The 18,143-nt window shown below is 34.6% G+C and overlaps 2 protein-coding genes across 2 annotated transcripts; both read left to right on the top strand.

The window, feature by feature from the left end:
• Window positions 1-8,164: 8,164 nt before the first annotated feature.
• Window positions 8,165-16,586, top strand: LOC115879085. Its single transcript, XM_030895733.1, has 3 exons — window positions 8,165-8,558; window positions 10,148-10,280; window positions 15,704-16,586. The coding sequence occupies exons 1-3, from the start codon at window positions 8,422-8,424 to the stop codon at window positions 16,370-16,372; spliced, it is 939 nt and encodes a 312-aa protein (XP_030751593.1). The 5' UTR covers window positions 8,165-8,421; the 3' UTR covers window positions 16,373-16,586.
• Window positions 12,331-13,618, top strand: LOC115879087. The gene is made up of 2 exons (XM_030895736.1): window positions 12,331-12,582; window positions 12,658-13,618. Exons 1-2 carry the CDS (start codon window positions 12,339-12,341, stop codon window positions 12,894-12,896), a joined length of 483 nt encoding a protein of 160 aa, XP_030751596.1. The 5' UTR covers window positions 12,331-12,338; the 3' UTR covers window positions 12,897-13,618.
• Window positions 16,587-18,143: the final 1,557 nt, after the last annotated feature.

Below are 18,143 nucleotides of genomic sequence, written 5' to 3'. Positions count from 1 at the left end.
TTTTAATGGAACACCTTGTATATTGTTGCGAGCCGGTGTGGACTCGACCTAACCTCACAATATGGCCCGCCCTCGGATGACCTTAACATCGCATAGACACCGCAATGATTCATTCGTTCGAGAAGAATCGAGACCCACTAGAATGGACTAGTACATACGAGAACATTCGAAAACCTTCTCTATGCGTCTAACGATCTATGGACTATTCTAGATTTCTTTACCTGTCGGTATAAAAGCCGGCGGCGGTGGCCTACAGGGGGCAGTTATAAATATACAGTTGACGCGCTAAAATTCAAAATAAATTCTTAGTTATAAATCGTTTGTAAATAGTTCTATAAGTCTTTTATCGTTATTATTTTTGTTAATTAGTGTTAAATAAATAGTGTTTAGATAAATTGTGACTTTCTATCCACACGGAACCGACGAAAAACGTAACAATTGGTGTCAAGTGTGGCGTGTGTGATAGACAAGAAAAATAAAAAGACTGACCATGGCTCTAAAAAAATTGTTGAAAGACTTGAAAGTGTCCGAACTGAAATGCATTTTGAAAGAGAGAGTGCGAGACAGATGGAAGGAAAAGCATTTTTGCAAGCTAGACTGAGAGACGTTTTGGTGGAGGAAGGTGAGGATCCTGACACATTTTGCTTTGAGTTGGAAGGTGACCTTGACTCGTGCCTACAAAAATTAGAAAATAAAATGACAGAGAATTCTCAAAAATTAGACGACAACTTGAACAATTTGAATAATAAAGTAATTAACTTAGAAGACAGTTTGAAAGATAAGATTATGGAAAATTCCCAGGATTTAATTAATATTTTAGAAGATAAGATCGCAGAAAATTCTAAAGACATACAGGCCAGCTTTAATAACAAAATACTTAATTTAGAAGAAAAGATAACAGATACACAAGACAAAATAACAGAGATTGAGGAAGATGTAAATAGAAAAATCGAAATTTTAAAACAAGAAATAGAAAAGGCCAATTCACCAAAATGTCAAGAAACATCGGAGGCACCAAAACTAGTCGAAAATAAGTATATCTCAAAGTCAGTTATTAAGCCTCCACAGTTTGACGGAAAAACCGCTTGGGTAAATTATTTTTGCCAGTTTGAGGCCGCTGCGAGAGCGAACGGATGGACAATCGCTGAAAAGGCTACCGCTTTGACTGTCGCACTGCGAGGAGATGCGACTGATATCCTGCAGACACTGTCACCATCGGAACAGGGAGATTATCAGCAATTGGTACGACATTTAGAAATGAGGTACGGCCAAGCTCATTTGGAACATGTCTATCATTCCCAACTAAAAAATCGCATTCAAAAGGCAAATGAGTCTCTACAGGAGTTTGAAGCCGACGTAGCCCGCCTCCTTGCGTACCCTGCTATGCCCGAAAATGTTATGGAGCGCTTAAAAGTACAGGCTTTTATTGATGGTTTACGTGACAACGAGACAAGGCAAACACTTCTTTTAGCTCATCCAACGCATTTGGGAGATGCCCTAGCACGTGCCCTGGAATTTGAGGCCGCGAAAGAATGCTCTAGGTCTCTAGGATTTGTACGGGCTGTTGAGGAGTGTTCCGACGATTCCAAAGTGGAAAGGATTGTGCGGAAAGTACTGGATCAGTATATGAGCAAGAAGGGGGGACCGATTCGCTGTTGGAATTGCGGACAGATGGGAAATCGTTGCAAAGAAGAGAAAGAAGTGAAAGTCTTAAGGACGACTGTGGTTGGTGATACTTGGCAAACCGAAGATCTTGCAAATGACCAAATCAGCGATCCAGAGTTGGGCTTGGTGATTAACTGGAAAAACGCGGACCAGAGACCAACGTGGGGGGAAGTTTGCAGATATTCGCCGAACGTGAAGTCGTACTGGGCCCAGTGGAATTCCTTGGTAATAGATGATGGGTTACTCCGCCGTGTGATTGAGAGGCCAGAGGGGCAAGAAGAGAGAAGGCAGATCGTCATTCCAAAGAAGAGGGTCCCGGAGGTCTTGCAGGAAGTTCACAATGGAACCAGCGGTGGACATCTTGGTGTTACCAAGACACTTGGCAAGCTGCGAGAACGGTTCTATTGGGTGAACTGCAAAGAAGACGTGAGGGCTTGGTGCAAGAAATGTGACGTTTGCGCTGCTATCAATGGTCCACAAAAGCGCGGTAAAGCTCCAATGCGCCAGTACAATGTAGGCAGTCCTTTCGAACGAATAGCGATCGACGTGGCTGGTCCTTTCCCGGAAACGAACGATGGCAACAAATACATTGTGGTAGTAATGGATTACTTCAGCAAATGGGTCGAGGCCTACGCGTTGCCAAATCAAGAAGCGTCCACGATTGCTGATGCCCTTGTTAAAGAATGGATCTGCAGGTTTGGTGTTCCCATGGAGCTTCATTCAGATCAGGGAAGAAACTTTGAGTCCAATCTGTTCCAAGGCGTCTGTGAAGTCCTGAACATCCGCAAGACCAGGACGACTGCTCTACATCCACAATCCGATGGGATGGTTGAACGCATGAACAGAACTATCAACCGTTATCTGGCCAAAGTAGTCTCTGACCACCAAAGAGACTGGGACAAATTTCTTCACCTGTTCCTGTTGGCCTACCGTTCATCCGTCCAAGAATCTACAGGGCAAACTCCAGCCAGCATCGTTATGGGACGGGAAGTGCGCCTACCCTGTGATCTGAAATTTGGTTGCCGACCGGGAGAAGAAGTCGCCGGAGAAGATTATGTCCACACACTACGTCAAAGGATGGACGACATTCATCAGAGAGTCCGCCTCAATATTCAAAGTGCTAGTGACCGAATGAAGGAACACTACGACATCCAAGCTGAGCATGGAGGATACCAACCAGGGAAGTTGGTGTGGCTATACAACCCGCAGAGACGTCGTGGGTTATCTCCGAAGCTACAATCCTCGTGGGAAGGGCCATACGAAGTCATGGATAGGATTAATGACGTCGTATACCGTATCAGAAAATTGCCAAAAGGAAAACCGAGGGTAGTCCATTTCAACCGTTTGAGTCCCTACCAAGGCGAAATAGAAGATCGTGCTGGGACCGTGAGAACCTGCAGCTTTGATCCCCCTGATTCGGAGATGTCCTTTGACGATTTCATGGCCCGATACAACAGCAGTGAGAAGGCTCGCTATGGTGTAACCAAAGAAGATCAACGAGACCTCTTTTCCGTGCCTCCTGATTATTCGCTCGCTCATTGTGTGGCCCGAGATTTACGGATGTCCAGAGGAATCGCTGCGACGTTCAATGAGAAGTTTGGGCGTGTCGGAGAACTACGCCGACAGGATCCAGAGGTTGGGAGCGTCTTGAGGCTAACCGACAATGAACATGGTCAAGCAAGACACATTTTCTACCTAGTCACCAAGGAATGGTCCCCGAGTAAGCCGACTTATCTCAATCTATGGAAGACCCTGATTGAACTGAGAGAAGCCCTGCTAAACAACAACATTGCACGATTAGCCATTCCGAAGCTGGCGTGTGGACTCGATGGTTTGAGTTGGCGTACAATTCGAAACATGATTGAAGTCTTGTTCAGATTTACGGGAATCGAGATCCTCGTTTGCTGCTACAACCCAAAGCTGAGATTGGGAGAAAAAACTGTAGACTGCTATTTCTACCAGACTTCGCAAGGGGCTAGGGGCTAGGGGCTAGGGGGCTTCGCAAGGGGCCAGCTTTGCAAATACCTTCATTCACCGTATACATCTCGGGACGAGCATGTGCCTAAGAAGACTCGACCTAACCTCACAATATGGCCCGCCCTCGGATGACCTTAACATCGCATAGACACCGCAATGATTCATTCGTTCGAGAAGAATCGAGACCCACTAGAATGGACTAGTACATACGAGAACATTCGAAAACCTTCTCTATGCGTCTAACGATCTATGGACTATTCTAGATTTCTTTACCTGTCGGTATAAAAGCCGGCGGCGGTGGCCTACAGGGGGCAGTTATAAATATACAGTTGACGCGCTAAAATTCAAAATAAATTCTTAGTTATAAATCGTTTGTAAATAGTTCTATAAGTCTTTTATCGTTATTATTTTTGTTAATTAGTGTTAAATAAATAGTGTTTAGATAAATTGTGACTTTCTATCCACACGAAACCGACGAAAAACGTAACAATATTTTAGGAGAATCAAATGCACAATTTAATTGTCTATCAAATTGCCATTATACCATTTTTTACCTATCCCTTCAAGTTTTCGTAGAAAATGCATTTTCGTATAATTTAGACCTCATTTATCAATATACCCATGGAATATTTACATTTTAGTTTGTTTTTAAAGCAACAAATATACAAAATGTACAGGTGCTAAAAACGACAATATTACTAGCCCATTTGTATACAAAAAGAAAACTATTTAAATCTTTTATAAAAGAGTATACCGTTAATTAAATATACCACCAATATTTCCGCCCAAATATTATTTAATTACATACTTTATTGTGGTAGTTAATAAATTATTCTAAATAAATGTGGATTTTAATCAGAAATCAATACAATAATAAGTTATGAAAATAATCTATAAATAAGCATTCGTCAAAAAACGAAATAAAATTTTTAAGGTGTTACTTTTTATCACACTGTCTAATACACATACAAAATTAAGTTTTTTGATATTTCGAGCAATTATTATTAATCAACGCAAACAGTCAATTAATGTAGTTTGAATACTGGAATCATATTAATTGGTCCTCTTTAACACATATTTAAACAGTTTTTTTTAAAGAAATAAAAGAACTATATCGACAATATTAGTATCTGTACTCTTTAAAAATGTGTTACATCTTTAAAAAATAATCTAAAATGTCAATATTCCATGGGTATACATACAATGATGTCTAAATTATAAGAAAATGCATTTTCTACGAAAACTTTAAAAGATAGGTAAAAAATGGTATAATACAATTTGATAGACAATTAAATTGTGCATCTGATTCTCCTAAAATATATAGGGTGTTCTATTTAAATTAAACGTTATTGCCGTTTTAATTAAAATAATTTTTTAGACACTCCGAATGAGATATTATTAATTTAATTATTACAACACAATATCAGATCAATAAATAAACTTCAGTAAATACTTAGTATTAAAAACTTTGATACCCTTGGAGAAATGAAGCCTTAAAATTTTTACTGCAATTTCATAAAATTGAAAATATTTCAAAAACGGTAAAAAAAAATGTACCTAATAATAAAAAAAAATGAAAAAATGAAACTAAAAATGTAATAATATACAGAGTGTTCCGTTTAAAAAAATAAAACTTTGATATTGTTTATTTATTTAGGACACTCTGTATCTTTTAAAAATATTTTTAAATTGTAGCTCTAATAGTCCTTCAACGAATCCAAAACTTACAATTTACAAAAATCTAATCGTTTAGCTACAATACTCCGCGTCGTATGTGGTGAACAACCCTGTATACTCGGCCAAGAAAAATAGCTGGAAATTATTTTTAAGTTCGAAAAATATCCGCTAGGGAGCGCATTTATAATGGCCAATCACAAAAAGAGATTTATCTCAAAATGTGCACGTGAAGAGGTACCTACCTCCGAGGTACACTGAACAATATTTAGAAAGTACTTACCGGGTGATGCAAAAAGAAGATACACTGTTTTGTTTGGATTACTTCTAGCTGCACTTTCCACAGCACAGGCTTCTCGACTATCAATATAAAGCTTTTCATGATAATACGAATTACAGGAAGTTTCCAAAAAGAAAATTGAAGAATCTTTTATTATTTCATTATCTAGAAAGTTATGATTATTAAAACCTTTTCAAAAATATTTTTTTTTATATCTTACCAATTACTTTATGTAGTGTATCAAAAACGTCAATCGAGTGACAATGTAATTCGTTTTTTGGAGTGAAAAACTTGTGGTACTGTTTATAAAACTTCACGGATTTCATATATAAAAAACAATAAAATATCGAACAAATTAATATAGAGGTAACTGATATTTTTATAAAGAGTCTCATGTTTAATCGGTTGTATTATATTAAATTTTGTCATGCTTAAAAAAATTGACACTATTTTTTTGCGTTTAGGATTATTATTATCTAAAGATTAACTCTTAGTAATCTTCGCTATTAAGGGCGTATCTATTAGATTTATTAACTTAATATGTTTACCAGCAATAGAAAAAATTGGCGCCGGGAGGCACGTATAGCCGCCCATACTAAAATAAGTTAATAAAAAGTTGGTAGGTAGTTCTTTTAGTTTCAATTATCTCGAAAACTGCGACTTTGACTGATTTTGATGTTATTACAAATTTTGTTGCAAATATTATTCCTAATCTAAAATTGAAAACCGCGTTTCGCTAGCTACTGTAATTTTGGAGTTACGATTTTTTAAAATTTTTAACCCCCTCCCATACCCCCTTACCAACACCCCACCCCCACCAAAAACTAATGGCCAGATTCTCGGGTGCCACAGTTTTTTTGTGCCAAATTTGGTTAAAATCGGTTTAGCGGTTTTTGAGTTGTCAGTGGATCGGGAGGATTTTATGGAACAACACAATTTGGGACAATTTAACAACAAACACTGTATATTATTGCATTTTTGGCTTCTTTTCAGATCACTTTACAAAATCCTAAAATATGAGGAAATATATTTGGATAGTTTGAGATATTAATAAATAAATAAAAAATATATGTTTTTCAACCTTTCTTAAAAAAAATTATTAAAAATACAAGAACTGTTCTGAAATCAAAACTATATTAAGTATTTACTTTAGATGGTCTGTACTTACTTTGCTATAAATGTGGTAATCGTATACCATACAGGGTGTTCAAAATTTTACACCAAACTTTCTAAAATTGAAAATATTTATTCTTCGTTTTTTTTAAATGGAACACCCTGTATTTTATTTTTTTCATAGATGGAGAATTAAAAAATGAGCATTTTTTGTATTCAGAGTATTTCAAAATTTTTAACGGTTTCGCAGATATTCGCAGTTTTATATTTCAAATGGCATTTTCCATAGTAATTTTTTTTTAAAGCCACCCAATGATTTTCCTCTCGTATTATTTTACCGTATTTTTGTATCTGCGAAACCATTAATAATTTTGAAATGCTTTAAATTCAAAAAATGTTCATTTTTTAATTATCCATCTAATAAAACAACAAGAAAAATTACTTTACATTTTAGAAAGTTTGGCGTAGAATTTTGAACATCCTGTATGATTTAAAATTACGATATTTATAGCAAAGTTAAGTACAGACCATCTAAGGTAATTACCTAATATAGTTTTGATTTCAGGACAGTTCTTGCATTTGTAATACTTTTTTTTAATGAAGGTTGGAAAATATAATTTTTTTATTTATTTATTAATATCTCTAAAACTATCGAAATATATTTATTGATATCTTAGGATTATGTAAAGTGATCTGAAAGGAAGCGAAAAATGTAATAATATACAGGGTGTTCAATTTAAAAAAAATCATCCCGATCCACTCACATTTTTTTGAGCCACCCTATAGAAGTTAAAATATTTTCCTGAAATACATCCTTGTACATACTTTAGGTTTACACTTAAACAAAATTCCCAAGTTTTTATTCTAGGAGCTACAGATGCCCGATACACTATTGCCGCACCCTGTATAATAGTATTAAATTACTCATAAATTAAAAAAAAAACTTTCAAAGTAATGTTTCTAGACCAGTTGTTATTAATAAATTAACAGCTAATTGCGAAAAAATACTCATTTATCTGTAGGTTTGCGTGACACAGTGTGCCTTCTAAAGATAATTTTAATAAGAGCGATTTCTACTGACAAGCCTATACAAGGAGCTACTTTCGAATTATATTGCAATAGAAATCAAAAGTATATTTTTGTGTAATTATTCGATCCTTAGAAATTATTAGAAATTTTAATTTTTAAAATAATTTATAGTACTATGTGGGAAATAATTATAGAGCTTTCCTTTTCTCGGAACGTCGGGTTTTGAATAAAAATATTGACTAAGAATATCGATGGATTTTAAAATGACCGATCCGTGTATTTAGTTTTATTGTTAATACACTTTTATCATGTATTTAGTTTTATTGTTAATACACTTTTATCATAGCATAAAGAAACTAGTAGCTTTACTCCTTGTCAAATCCTTTGTTCTTTTTCTGCCACTTTGACACATGACCTTGTTCTCGCGTCCCGTGACCCCTGAAACATCTCTGAAAACCCTGTACATACGTAGACTTATAATGTATCCTTAAAAGAAAGTAAACGAAATGCATTTTGTGCATACACCGTATAATTTTTGCATCCCCATCTTTCAGAGAAAACGCGCATTTATACAAATGCAGAAATGGTTGTTCTTTCATATTTAGTAAACGCGTTATGGGAGTATAGACCGAGTTTAGTACAATTAGTAAATAATTATATATTGTTTGTAACATAAATATATTATGTTTGGTGATAAATTATTCTTCATAAAGACAGTGTTTTTATTGTGTTGTTTAAGTGTGTCCGTATCAGAAAGTTCACGAAGTAAAAAAGATGTCCATCATATGATTATATTAGATGGAAAGAAAACTAGTCCAAGGTACTGTATACAATGGGAGAGTAATCTATACTAATATATAAAATCCTTAAGTGACTGACTCACTGATTAATCACGCGATCCTGCTCAAACCACTCAACGTAGGAAGCTCAATTTTAGCATACAGGTTGATTCTAGGGTGTAGAGGTTCGATATGAAGGGATTTTTCGAAATTCCTGTTCCAAAGGGGTGAAACCGCCCCTCAAATATTACAATATTTTTTTATTTAAAAAACGGTCAAGTTTCCGAAAAATTGCTTAAACAAGTATATTTTATTTTGACACGTATATATTTTTTTTACATATTTTAAGATTTTTTAAAAATGTATACAGGGTGTTTCGAAAACTCTGGTCATTGATTAATCACCATCTTGCCTAAAACGCTTGACGTAAAAAGCTGATTTTTGGAAAACGGATTGACTTTAGGGTGTAGAGTGTAGAGGTTCGATAAGAAGGGATTTTTCGAAACTCGAATTCTAAGGGGGTGAAACCACCGCTAAAATATTAGAATATTTTTTATTTAGAAACCGGTGAGTTTTTCGGAAAAACTCTTAAACACGTATTTTTTATTTTATTGTTTTACATATTTTAAGGTTTTTTAAAAATTTATACAGGGTGTTTCATAAAATATGACCATTGAGTAATCATGATTCTGCTTAAACTGCTTGACGTTTAAAGCTGATTTTTGGCAACCGAGGTGACTGTGTGGTGTAGAGGTTCGATAAGGATAGGTTTCTCGAATCTCAAATTCTAAGAGGGTGAAAACGCCCCTCAAATATCACAATATATATTATTTAAAAAACGGTTAGTCTTTCGGGAAAACGCTTGGACACGCATAATTTATTTTGATTTTTTTACATATTTTGAAATTTTTTAAAAAATCATACAGGGTGTTCCAAAAAGTTGAGTAATTGATTAACCACGATTCTACTTAACTCCTTGACGTAAAAAGCTTATTTTTGGCAAACGAATTTTTCCAGTTTGTATATTAATGGAAATCCTTGCTTTGCTTTATCATCACCAATACAAATGATTAATTCGACGCGAATAAAGTCGCGGGTACACGCTAATTTAATTATAAATATAAAAATATTGTCAATCTAAGAGTTCGATATACTAGATCTGTTATTCGAAAATAAATCTTGTCTTGACCACAACTTAAAAGTAATTTACTTTAAAACCCGCTTTTGTTACTTTTATTAATTTCAATATAACCCAAGAATAACTTAAGATTCTTTTTTTGTTTATACATATCCGTATGATAAAAAAAACAGCGTCACACACGGCGCGGCGGGGGAATGACAATCGATATTAATTTTGGCGAGGTCAATCTCTAAACGTCACTTACTAAAAATTGACATAATACTTTTCAAAAATTAACACCAATAATTATAGAAAGACTAAAAAAAGATAGAACGTTTCCTGACACACACAAATCTATTTCCAAAAAAATATTTTTTCTCCAATTTTTCTTTTTATTATGTTTTAATTTTGTTTTATAATTATTTTACTAGTTAAAAAAAACTACGGCTAATAGCAAAAAATCGTTTTTATAATCACTTTATTTCTAATATTTTCTTAAATTACTTTTAGGTACACAAAATATGTTCGTCACAATCTTGCCAAAACGAAATCTGCGAGGAGACCAAGTATAATAGATGAAGATAATATTACCTCAGCAACCAGCTTTGAACACGATATATCTCAAGAGCTAATATCTAAGAAAGTGAGTATAGATTATTAATCCAATAAAATTGTCATTTGAAAAAAAAATTACGGGCAAGCTGATTTTTTCAGAGTTTGTCAGCGACTGTCTTCTGAGTGTAAAATAAACAAAATCGGAAATTTTCCCCTTGCGGTTTTTGAGCAAAGGGGTGCTTTTTTTTAAACTGTACTACAACAAAATAATTAGACGCAAATTGTACATAAGAACATTCTCTATAAGTTCGCATTCGTTAATGAATTTTTTTTATAAGTTTATTATTTCCGGACTTAGCGGCCGTTTCATGAGCCCTTTGGGGTGGTTTTCAAAAAGTTTGTTTTACAGCAAATTGACCCGTATGAAAGTTGTTAATAATAAATGGACAAGCAACTTTTCCTCATGATTTTTTTTGTAGCTTGATTATTTTTGGAGATAGCGTCCAGTTCATGAACAAATTGGGGTAGTTTCATAATTTTTGTTTAGTTCTACAAATTTACCAATTTTAAGGTGTTCATATTAAAATTACATGCAAACTTCCCTGAAATATGGAATTCATCAAGTGAATGAATATATTTTTTTTTTATTTGTATCGTCTTCTTTACTGATGCTTCCAAAACCAATACGGGAACAGGGATCGGAGTGTTTGGGCCGAGAGCTAAATACTCCGAACCAATGGGCACTTACCCTAGTATCGTACAGGCAGAAATCTACGCTATCGAAAGATGCGTACAACTTATCTTAGATAGGAACTATCGGCAACAAGAAATAGCCATCTTTTCTGATAGACAAGCAGCGTTAAAAGCGATCAACTCAGTATCAATCAATTCGAAATCGGTCAAAGAATGCATAGAGAAGCTGAATAAATTAGGCAAAGAAAACAAAGTCCTCCTACTCTGGGTGCCTGCTCACCAAGGGACAGAAGGCAATGAAAAAGCAAATAATCTAGCTAGGAAAGGAGCGAACACTCCACTAACTGGACCAGAACCGTTCTGCTTTCCAAGTGGTAACCAACTCAAGGCGGAACTCAAGAACTTGGAAGATTCCATCCGCAACCTGGAATGGAAATCTTGCAACGGTCTAAGACACTGAAGAAGTTTCTGAGGGCTTATGATCAAGAAAAATCTTCCTGGGTTTAAGTAAGAACAATCTTCGGATTGTCACGGGGTTTTTAACAGGACACTGTCTCCTCAATGAACACCTCAGTAGATTGAAACTAAGAAGAAACGGCGAATGCAGATTCTGTGGGGAAGATGGGGAAACACCAGTACACCTCATCACTGAGTGCGCCGAGACGACAACCATTCGTGCCATGAATTTTGGTACGACTGATATTGGAGATGGAGAACTACCCTCTATAAAACCGTCCCAGATACTGGCTTTTGTCAAAGCCCTGGGACTGTATGATGAGTTATGGCTCAAGAAAGGGGGACACAATGGATCTGTGAGGTCGCAGTGATTAACCCCCGTCCCATTCATTCTAAATTCTAATTCTAATCGTCTTCTTTTGTATGATGGACCTGGCGTTGGCTCCTCAGATTTATTGTTGTTTTTTTTGTTGCTTCGTATGAAGTAAAGTCGTCGTCTAGCCTAGTAAAGTTTCCTAGGGTGAATTTGCTGAAAAAAGAGTAGGGGAGACTGGGGCACGTTCGGCCATGGGGCACAATCAGCCGTCAGTTATAAAAATTTGAATTTTAAAGTTTTCGCGCCGATTTTGTTCTTAAAAGTTGGCAACAAACCGCCGCCAGATAAAATATTCGTCTCATGTGTTTAGTTGAAGGTCAAGAGGTTTTTATTCAGAAAACGGAGATTTTGGCAGAAAAAGGTAAGTTTCGCTAATATTCTTATTTATGGCATATTACCTGTTTATATTCATCTCAGTTTTTCCAAAATCGAGTTATATTAGCTTTGGTATATGTAGTTTAACTGTTTATATTAGCATAACCTATAATTTATCCCATTTCAGTGCTAAATAAATTTTTATTTTAAAAAACTGGTTGGGGCACTTTCAGCTCTGTTAGTGGGGTACCATCGGCCGGTGGCCGAAAGTACCCCACATCCTAAATGTATTGTACAATTTTATAGATGGTTCGCAATTATAAGCCCAAAACAAATAGGGCTAATATAAATGAAGATACAATGCGGCAGGCCTTGAGAGAAGTTTTATCCAAAAACATGTCTCAAAGAGAAGCTGTTCGAGTTTATGGCATTAAAAGGCAAACTTTGCAGTCCCGAATAAAACAGATATTAAGAACTATGACCGTCGAAGAGTATTTGCAAAGAACTGATGATGATGGCTATGAAAGTGAATCGGATTTGCAAGAGAAAGGTAAACAAAAATAATTACTTTTAATTAATTTTTTTGATTGCCAGAATGCAATAGGAACTTATTTTCTTGTTCTAGGTAAATACGCTACTAGAAAAGTTTTTTCGACAACGCAAGAAGAAAAGCTGGTAAATTATTTGAAGCAATGTTCAAATATGAATTATGGCTTAACTTATGAGCAAGTAAGGGTCATGGTTTATGACTACGCAAGAATTCTGCCAAGTTGCAAATACCCAAAAAACTGGAATACCTATAAGAAAGCAGGAGTTGACTGGCTGTATGGTTTTATGAGGCGAAATCGCACGTTGTCGTTATGAAAACCAGAGAGAACAAGTTTGGCAAGAGGATTGGGTTTTAATAGGAACCGAGTAAATGGATTTTTTAATAATTACAAGAACGTGTTATATTCGTGTTCTCATAGATGAGACCGGTGTGACTACGGTATTGAACCCACCAAAGGTCATAGCTACAAAAGAGAATTAGTAACTGTAGTAGGAATTATCAACGCAACAGGAACTGCACTTCCTCCTGTACACATTTTCCCGAGAGTGAGAAATATAGAAGAGTATCTGGAAGGTAGTCCTGAATTAAGTGCCGCTTTTGGAAATAAATCAGGATGGATGACCGGGGAATTGTTTGTGAAGACACTAGAACACATTGTAAAACATACAAAATGCAACAGAGAAAATAAAATTCTCCTTCTTATGGATAATCACGAATCCCATACAACTTTAGATGCGATACTTTATGCAAGGGAAAATGGAGTAGTTCTTCTTTCATTTCCACCGCATACATCGCATAAACTCCAACCACTCGATATTGGAGTTTTTGGGCCGTTTAAAAGCAAATGTTCAGTTTCTTTAAATGAATGGTTGTCAAGTAATCCTGGAAAAACAGTCACCGTTAAACTTATACCAAAACTCACTAAAATCCCATTTTTAGAAGCATTTACACCACGTAACATAACCAGTTCTTTTGAAAAACCAGGAATATGGTCAGTTAGCTCCTTAGTTTTTGCAGACCAAGATTTCGAAGCCACTTTGGTGTTTAATGACAACGAACCTACAGGAAATCCGTTAGCTGAGAAACAGGATGGAGGAACCGAAAATGACCTTATTGAACGAGAAGATTTTAGAAACCAACCGTCTACCTCTAAAGAAGCCGTGATATTGCCTGTTCTTGATGAAGTCGAAAGTGAGAGTTCTGTAAAAACTAATACAGGAATCGAAATGTTAACTCCTGAATTGGTTCGACCCGTCCCAAAAGTTTTTAGACCCAAAACTATGCCAAGAAAGCCTAAAGCTAATCAGGGGAAGTCAAGAATTTACACTGAAACACCCGAGAAAAAGAGAATAGAGGAAATAGAAGAAAACAAGAAAACAAAGCAAAAGAATAGAATTGAAAAAGAAAAGGCAAAGTTGAAGAGACCTTACACAGATAATGAATCAGTCAAAAATAAAAAAAATAAAACAGGTCAAAAAGAAGGTATTTTCAAGCTCTAGTAGTGAATCATCGGGGTCTGGTTTGGACTATGATAGTGAGACAGAGGAAAACCTAAGTTTCGGATCACTACAAGAGAAAGATAAAATAGCATTAAATAACTTTATTCTAGTAAAATTTTCAGTGAAAAATACCACAATACATTATATCGGTTATGTGTAAAATATTATTTCAGATAATACATACCAGGTGAAGTATCTTAGACGCAGAGCAAACACCAATAAATTCCATTTTCCCCAAGTGGATGATATAGAAATGTGTACACGAAATGATGTGTATGCCATATTGACAAATCCTATTAAGTCCAGAAGAGATTCGAGTTTAACTTTTTGTTATAATTTTGATAATATTAATGTAAAATAGGAAACCACTATTTTTCTAAGAAAGTTTTAGAATTTAGAATTTATTTGTTATGGTTCAAGTTTAAAGATTTGTGTTTGTTTTATAGTTTTGACAACTTGAACTTTTAATCTTTAAAATTTAGTTGTTTTCAATTACAAAATGTTTAATATAATAAAAACAAGTTTCTTTTAAAAGTGGTTGCATTATTTTAACAGTTTTAACAATAAACGTCAATGTGCCGAAACTGCCCCAATAACTGGCTCTATAGGGGGCACAATCAGCCAATATGCAGACATATTGTTATGACTAAATATTTTTTTTTGTAAAACGTTATAAAACATTAGTCATATAAAATAGGTGTGTAAAGAATGTGTCAATTGTCAGTGATTCTTTATTAGAACCTAAAATCGTCTGGAACATTTTTGTAGTAAAAAATCGATTATAGGGCCGAATGTGCCCCAGTCTCCCCTAACATTGAAAACTACCCTAATTTGTTCATGAACTGGACGCTATCTCCAAAAGTAATCAAGCTACAAAAAAAATTCATGAGGAAAAGTTGCTGGTCCATTTATTATGAACAACTTTCATACGGTTCAATTTGTTGTAAAACAAACTTTTTGAAAACCACCCCAAAGGGCTCACGAAACGGCCGCTAAGTCCGGAAATAATAAACTTATAAAAAATAGAGAATGTTCTTATGTACAATTTGCGTCTAATGATTTTGTTGTAGTACAGTTTTAAAAAAACCACCCCGATTGCTCAAAAACCGCAAGGGAAAAATTTCCGATTTTGATAATTTTACGCTCAGACGACAGTCGCTGACAAACTCTGAAAACATCAGTTTGCCCGTAATTTTTTTTCACTCTCTATAGGGCGATACAATTTTACTGGATAATATATGTTTAGATCTCAAATATTACCATTTTTTCATCATCGTAAACGATATTTTTACGGTAATAAAATATTTGTTTTGTGCGATATTTTTACGGTAATATTTTTTTGTGCACCCTCATGTTTCAATGTTTCTGGTCTTGTTTTTGTTAAAAAACTTAAGCGTACTTCCACACTTAAAAATAGTTTTATGTCATACTGTTTGGCTTTGTCTGATTTTTTCTAACGTTCCTTTTATACAGAATCGGCAAGGGAGGGTCTTGAGTCGGTATTTATATGTCTGGGAGTGAATTACTATGAGAATCTTGTAAGTGGGAGAATCTCTTACTTACTCCCTCTCCCAAAATGTATTAGACTTGAAAAATATTAATATTGCGTTTATTTTTTGCAGAAAAAACAAAGATATCGTCATCTAAAAACCCACCAACAGAAAAATAAGAAGTATAAGAAAGAAAATCAAAATAAATTCAACCACCTTAATTCAGAAAGTTTAGAATTTACATCAAATCAAAACATGTACAGCGCTCCACACGGCAAATGGATACCGGTTGATTCTCAAGAAATAATATATAACATGGATAACATTCAAAACACGGCAAACAGTTACATAAGTGGCAGGATAATATATCCTGACCAAATCGACATAACAACGTTAAGACCTGTTTATTTTAACATGCATGATGACAACCTATATCCATCATTTAATAGAAATTACTATCCATATAACATAAATCAGAATCAGCAGATATACACTACTCAGCAACCTGCTAAGAACACGTATACAACAAATCAACATTTGTATCAATACACAACGAAGGAGAAATACGAAACAGCAAAGAATATACAACCAATCCGAGGACATCATCAGCTGTCTCCAAGTAATATTGTTACTATTAAGTATGATATTATTAATCAAGAAGACAAAATAAAGCAATCTGATAAAAATGAACTTGATATAAATACTACCGAAAGTCCACAACTAAAGAATGATTACAGCAATCAAAATATATCGAAACAGTTGCCATTTGGTGCAAGAACACGGATCAAAATAAAAAATTAACATTCACTACATTATTTATATACCTACTTACTTATTAAAGCTTATTTATATTAATTTTATTGTTTTCTGGCCTCTGTAAATTCTGTACATAGAGATAAATATATTAAATAATTTTAATTACAGATCTAGACTCAACATTTTTTTTGTTATTTAATTTTTATGCTACATTTTAGTTTTCTTTTTTGTATCTTTTAGATTTTCAATTGATTTTTTTTTATATTATAGGTACGATTATATGCTGTTACTTGGATATTAAATAAATATACTATTATTATTATTTATATTGAGTAGAAATTATTTTTAAATGGTATAGTTTAAAATTCCAGAAAACATATTTTTTTGGAAATATATTTGTATCTAGAAACGTTGGTCCTTTTTTAATATTTCTATAATTAGTGTTAATTTTTTATTGTCATGCCCCAGCCGTTTTGACGTCGTTTTTTTCGATCGTACGATATACAAGCTGAGTTCGGCATTCCGCTCTGAGGAATCTAGATAAACAATGAACAATAAATATAATGCATTCCAGGGAAAAGAGAGGAAAAAGCTGTATCGTCTCTGATATCTGTCAGGGTATTGTTGAAAGTGTCATCTTTTTGCTCGAAGTTTTCAGGTCGATCAAAAAGACATTTACAACAATACTGTGCCGTAACTTTGACAAATATCAGAGAGAGTACAGGTTTTTCCCATGGTACAAAGAAAACAAGGTATGATCGATAGCGGCCCCAATTTCGTTAAGTTTGCGCATAACACCTGTGACGTCATACGCCATACAAAAAAATATCCATATTGTGCAATTGCCACTAATAAAAAAAGACCTAAAATAGGGAAGAATTAGGACATAACCCTAAAAGTTATGTCAAATCATCGTGCTTGACATTTGAAAAATTATTTTGACATTTATTGTGTCATCTGTTTGACAATTTGAAATTGGCGCGCGGAACTTGCCGACCAATGGTGCCGTTTATCACCTGTGACGTAGTGACCAACCTGCGCAATATCATACCTTGTATTCTTTGTATCATGGGTTTTTCCTCTCTTTTCCTCTGGGACGCTTTATATCTGTTGTTCTTTGTTTATTTAGATTTCTCAGAGCATAATGCCGAACACGACTACAGAGTGGTCCGAACTGTATTACAGAAACTTCGGCGGCATTTTCTGCAGATAAAAATAAGTAAAAAAACTTCGTATAAATGTATGTCCTAAAATGCTGATAATATTTGAACGAAAATTGGTGTCTGGGAGTTTTTTTACATGAAAAATTTGATTTTGATTTCAATATGACTCCTGTTTGTAGGGGGCGCTATATCTACATGTATTTTACCTGTTTTGAAGAGTAATAACTTTTGCTCCGTACCTGTATAACCCCCCCCCACTGAGTGAAAAATTATACATTTCCGTTTTTTACGTAAAAAAAAACGTCTCTTGGTAAAAATTGAGAGCAACCGTTCTCAATATATTCAGAATGGAAATACGTAGTCAATACGTGTCATTATTGGCAACAAATAAACATGTTGGGTAGATAGTTATTTGACTGAAATCTTACTGACTGAAATGGATAAATTTGGGAACTTTTTATATTTTTAAATTAATCACAATTTTTTCTTTTTTCCAAACCAAACCAAAAATGACGATAAAACAGTTTATGTCAATTATAACAGGTATTGATAATTTCGATTCCAAATATCCCGAGAACCATTACCCGTAGTAATTTTTACCAAAAAGACCTTTCTTACGTAAAAAACGTCGTAAATGTTTACTTTTTTACTCA

Source organism: Sitophilus oryzae, unplaced genomic scaffold, assembly GCF_002938485.1.
Source record: "Sitophilus oryzae breed Bouriz unplaced genomic scaffold, Soryzae_2.0 scaffold_1576_pilon_pilon, whole genome shotgun sequence".
Lineage (NCBI taxonomy): Eukaryota > Metazoa > Arthropoda > Insecta > Coleoptera > Curculionidae > Sitophilus > Sitophilus oryzae.
The sequence above is the reverse complement of the archived record's forward strand: the minus strand, read 5'-3'. Positions and strand labels throughout refer to the sequence as shown.

Bases quoted from the DNA above. Each gene is read 5' to 3' on its own strand.
- LOC115879085 (XM_030895733.1), top strand. From the start codon at position 8,422: ATGTTTGGTGATAAATTATTCTTCATAAAGACAGTGTTTTTATTGTGT. The intron at 8,559-10,147 runs GTACTGTATACA...AATTACTTTTAG, and splicing joins GGAAAGAAAACTAGTCCAAG to GTACACAAAATATGTTCGTC. The intron at 10,281-15,703 runs GTGAGTATAGAT...TATTTTTTGCAG, and splicing joins AAGAGCTAATATCTAAGAAA to AAAAAACAAAGATATCGTCA.
- LOC115879087 (XM_030895736.1), top strand. From the start codon at position 12,339: ATGGTTCGCAATTATAAGCCCAAAACAAATAGGGCTAATATAAATGAA. The intron at 12,583-12,657 runs GTAAACAAAAAT...TTCTTGTTCTAG, and splicing joins ATCGGATTTGCAAGAGAAAG to GTAAATACGCTACTAGAAAA.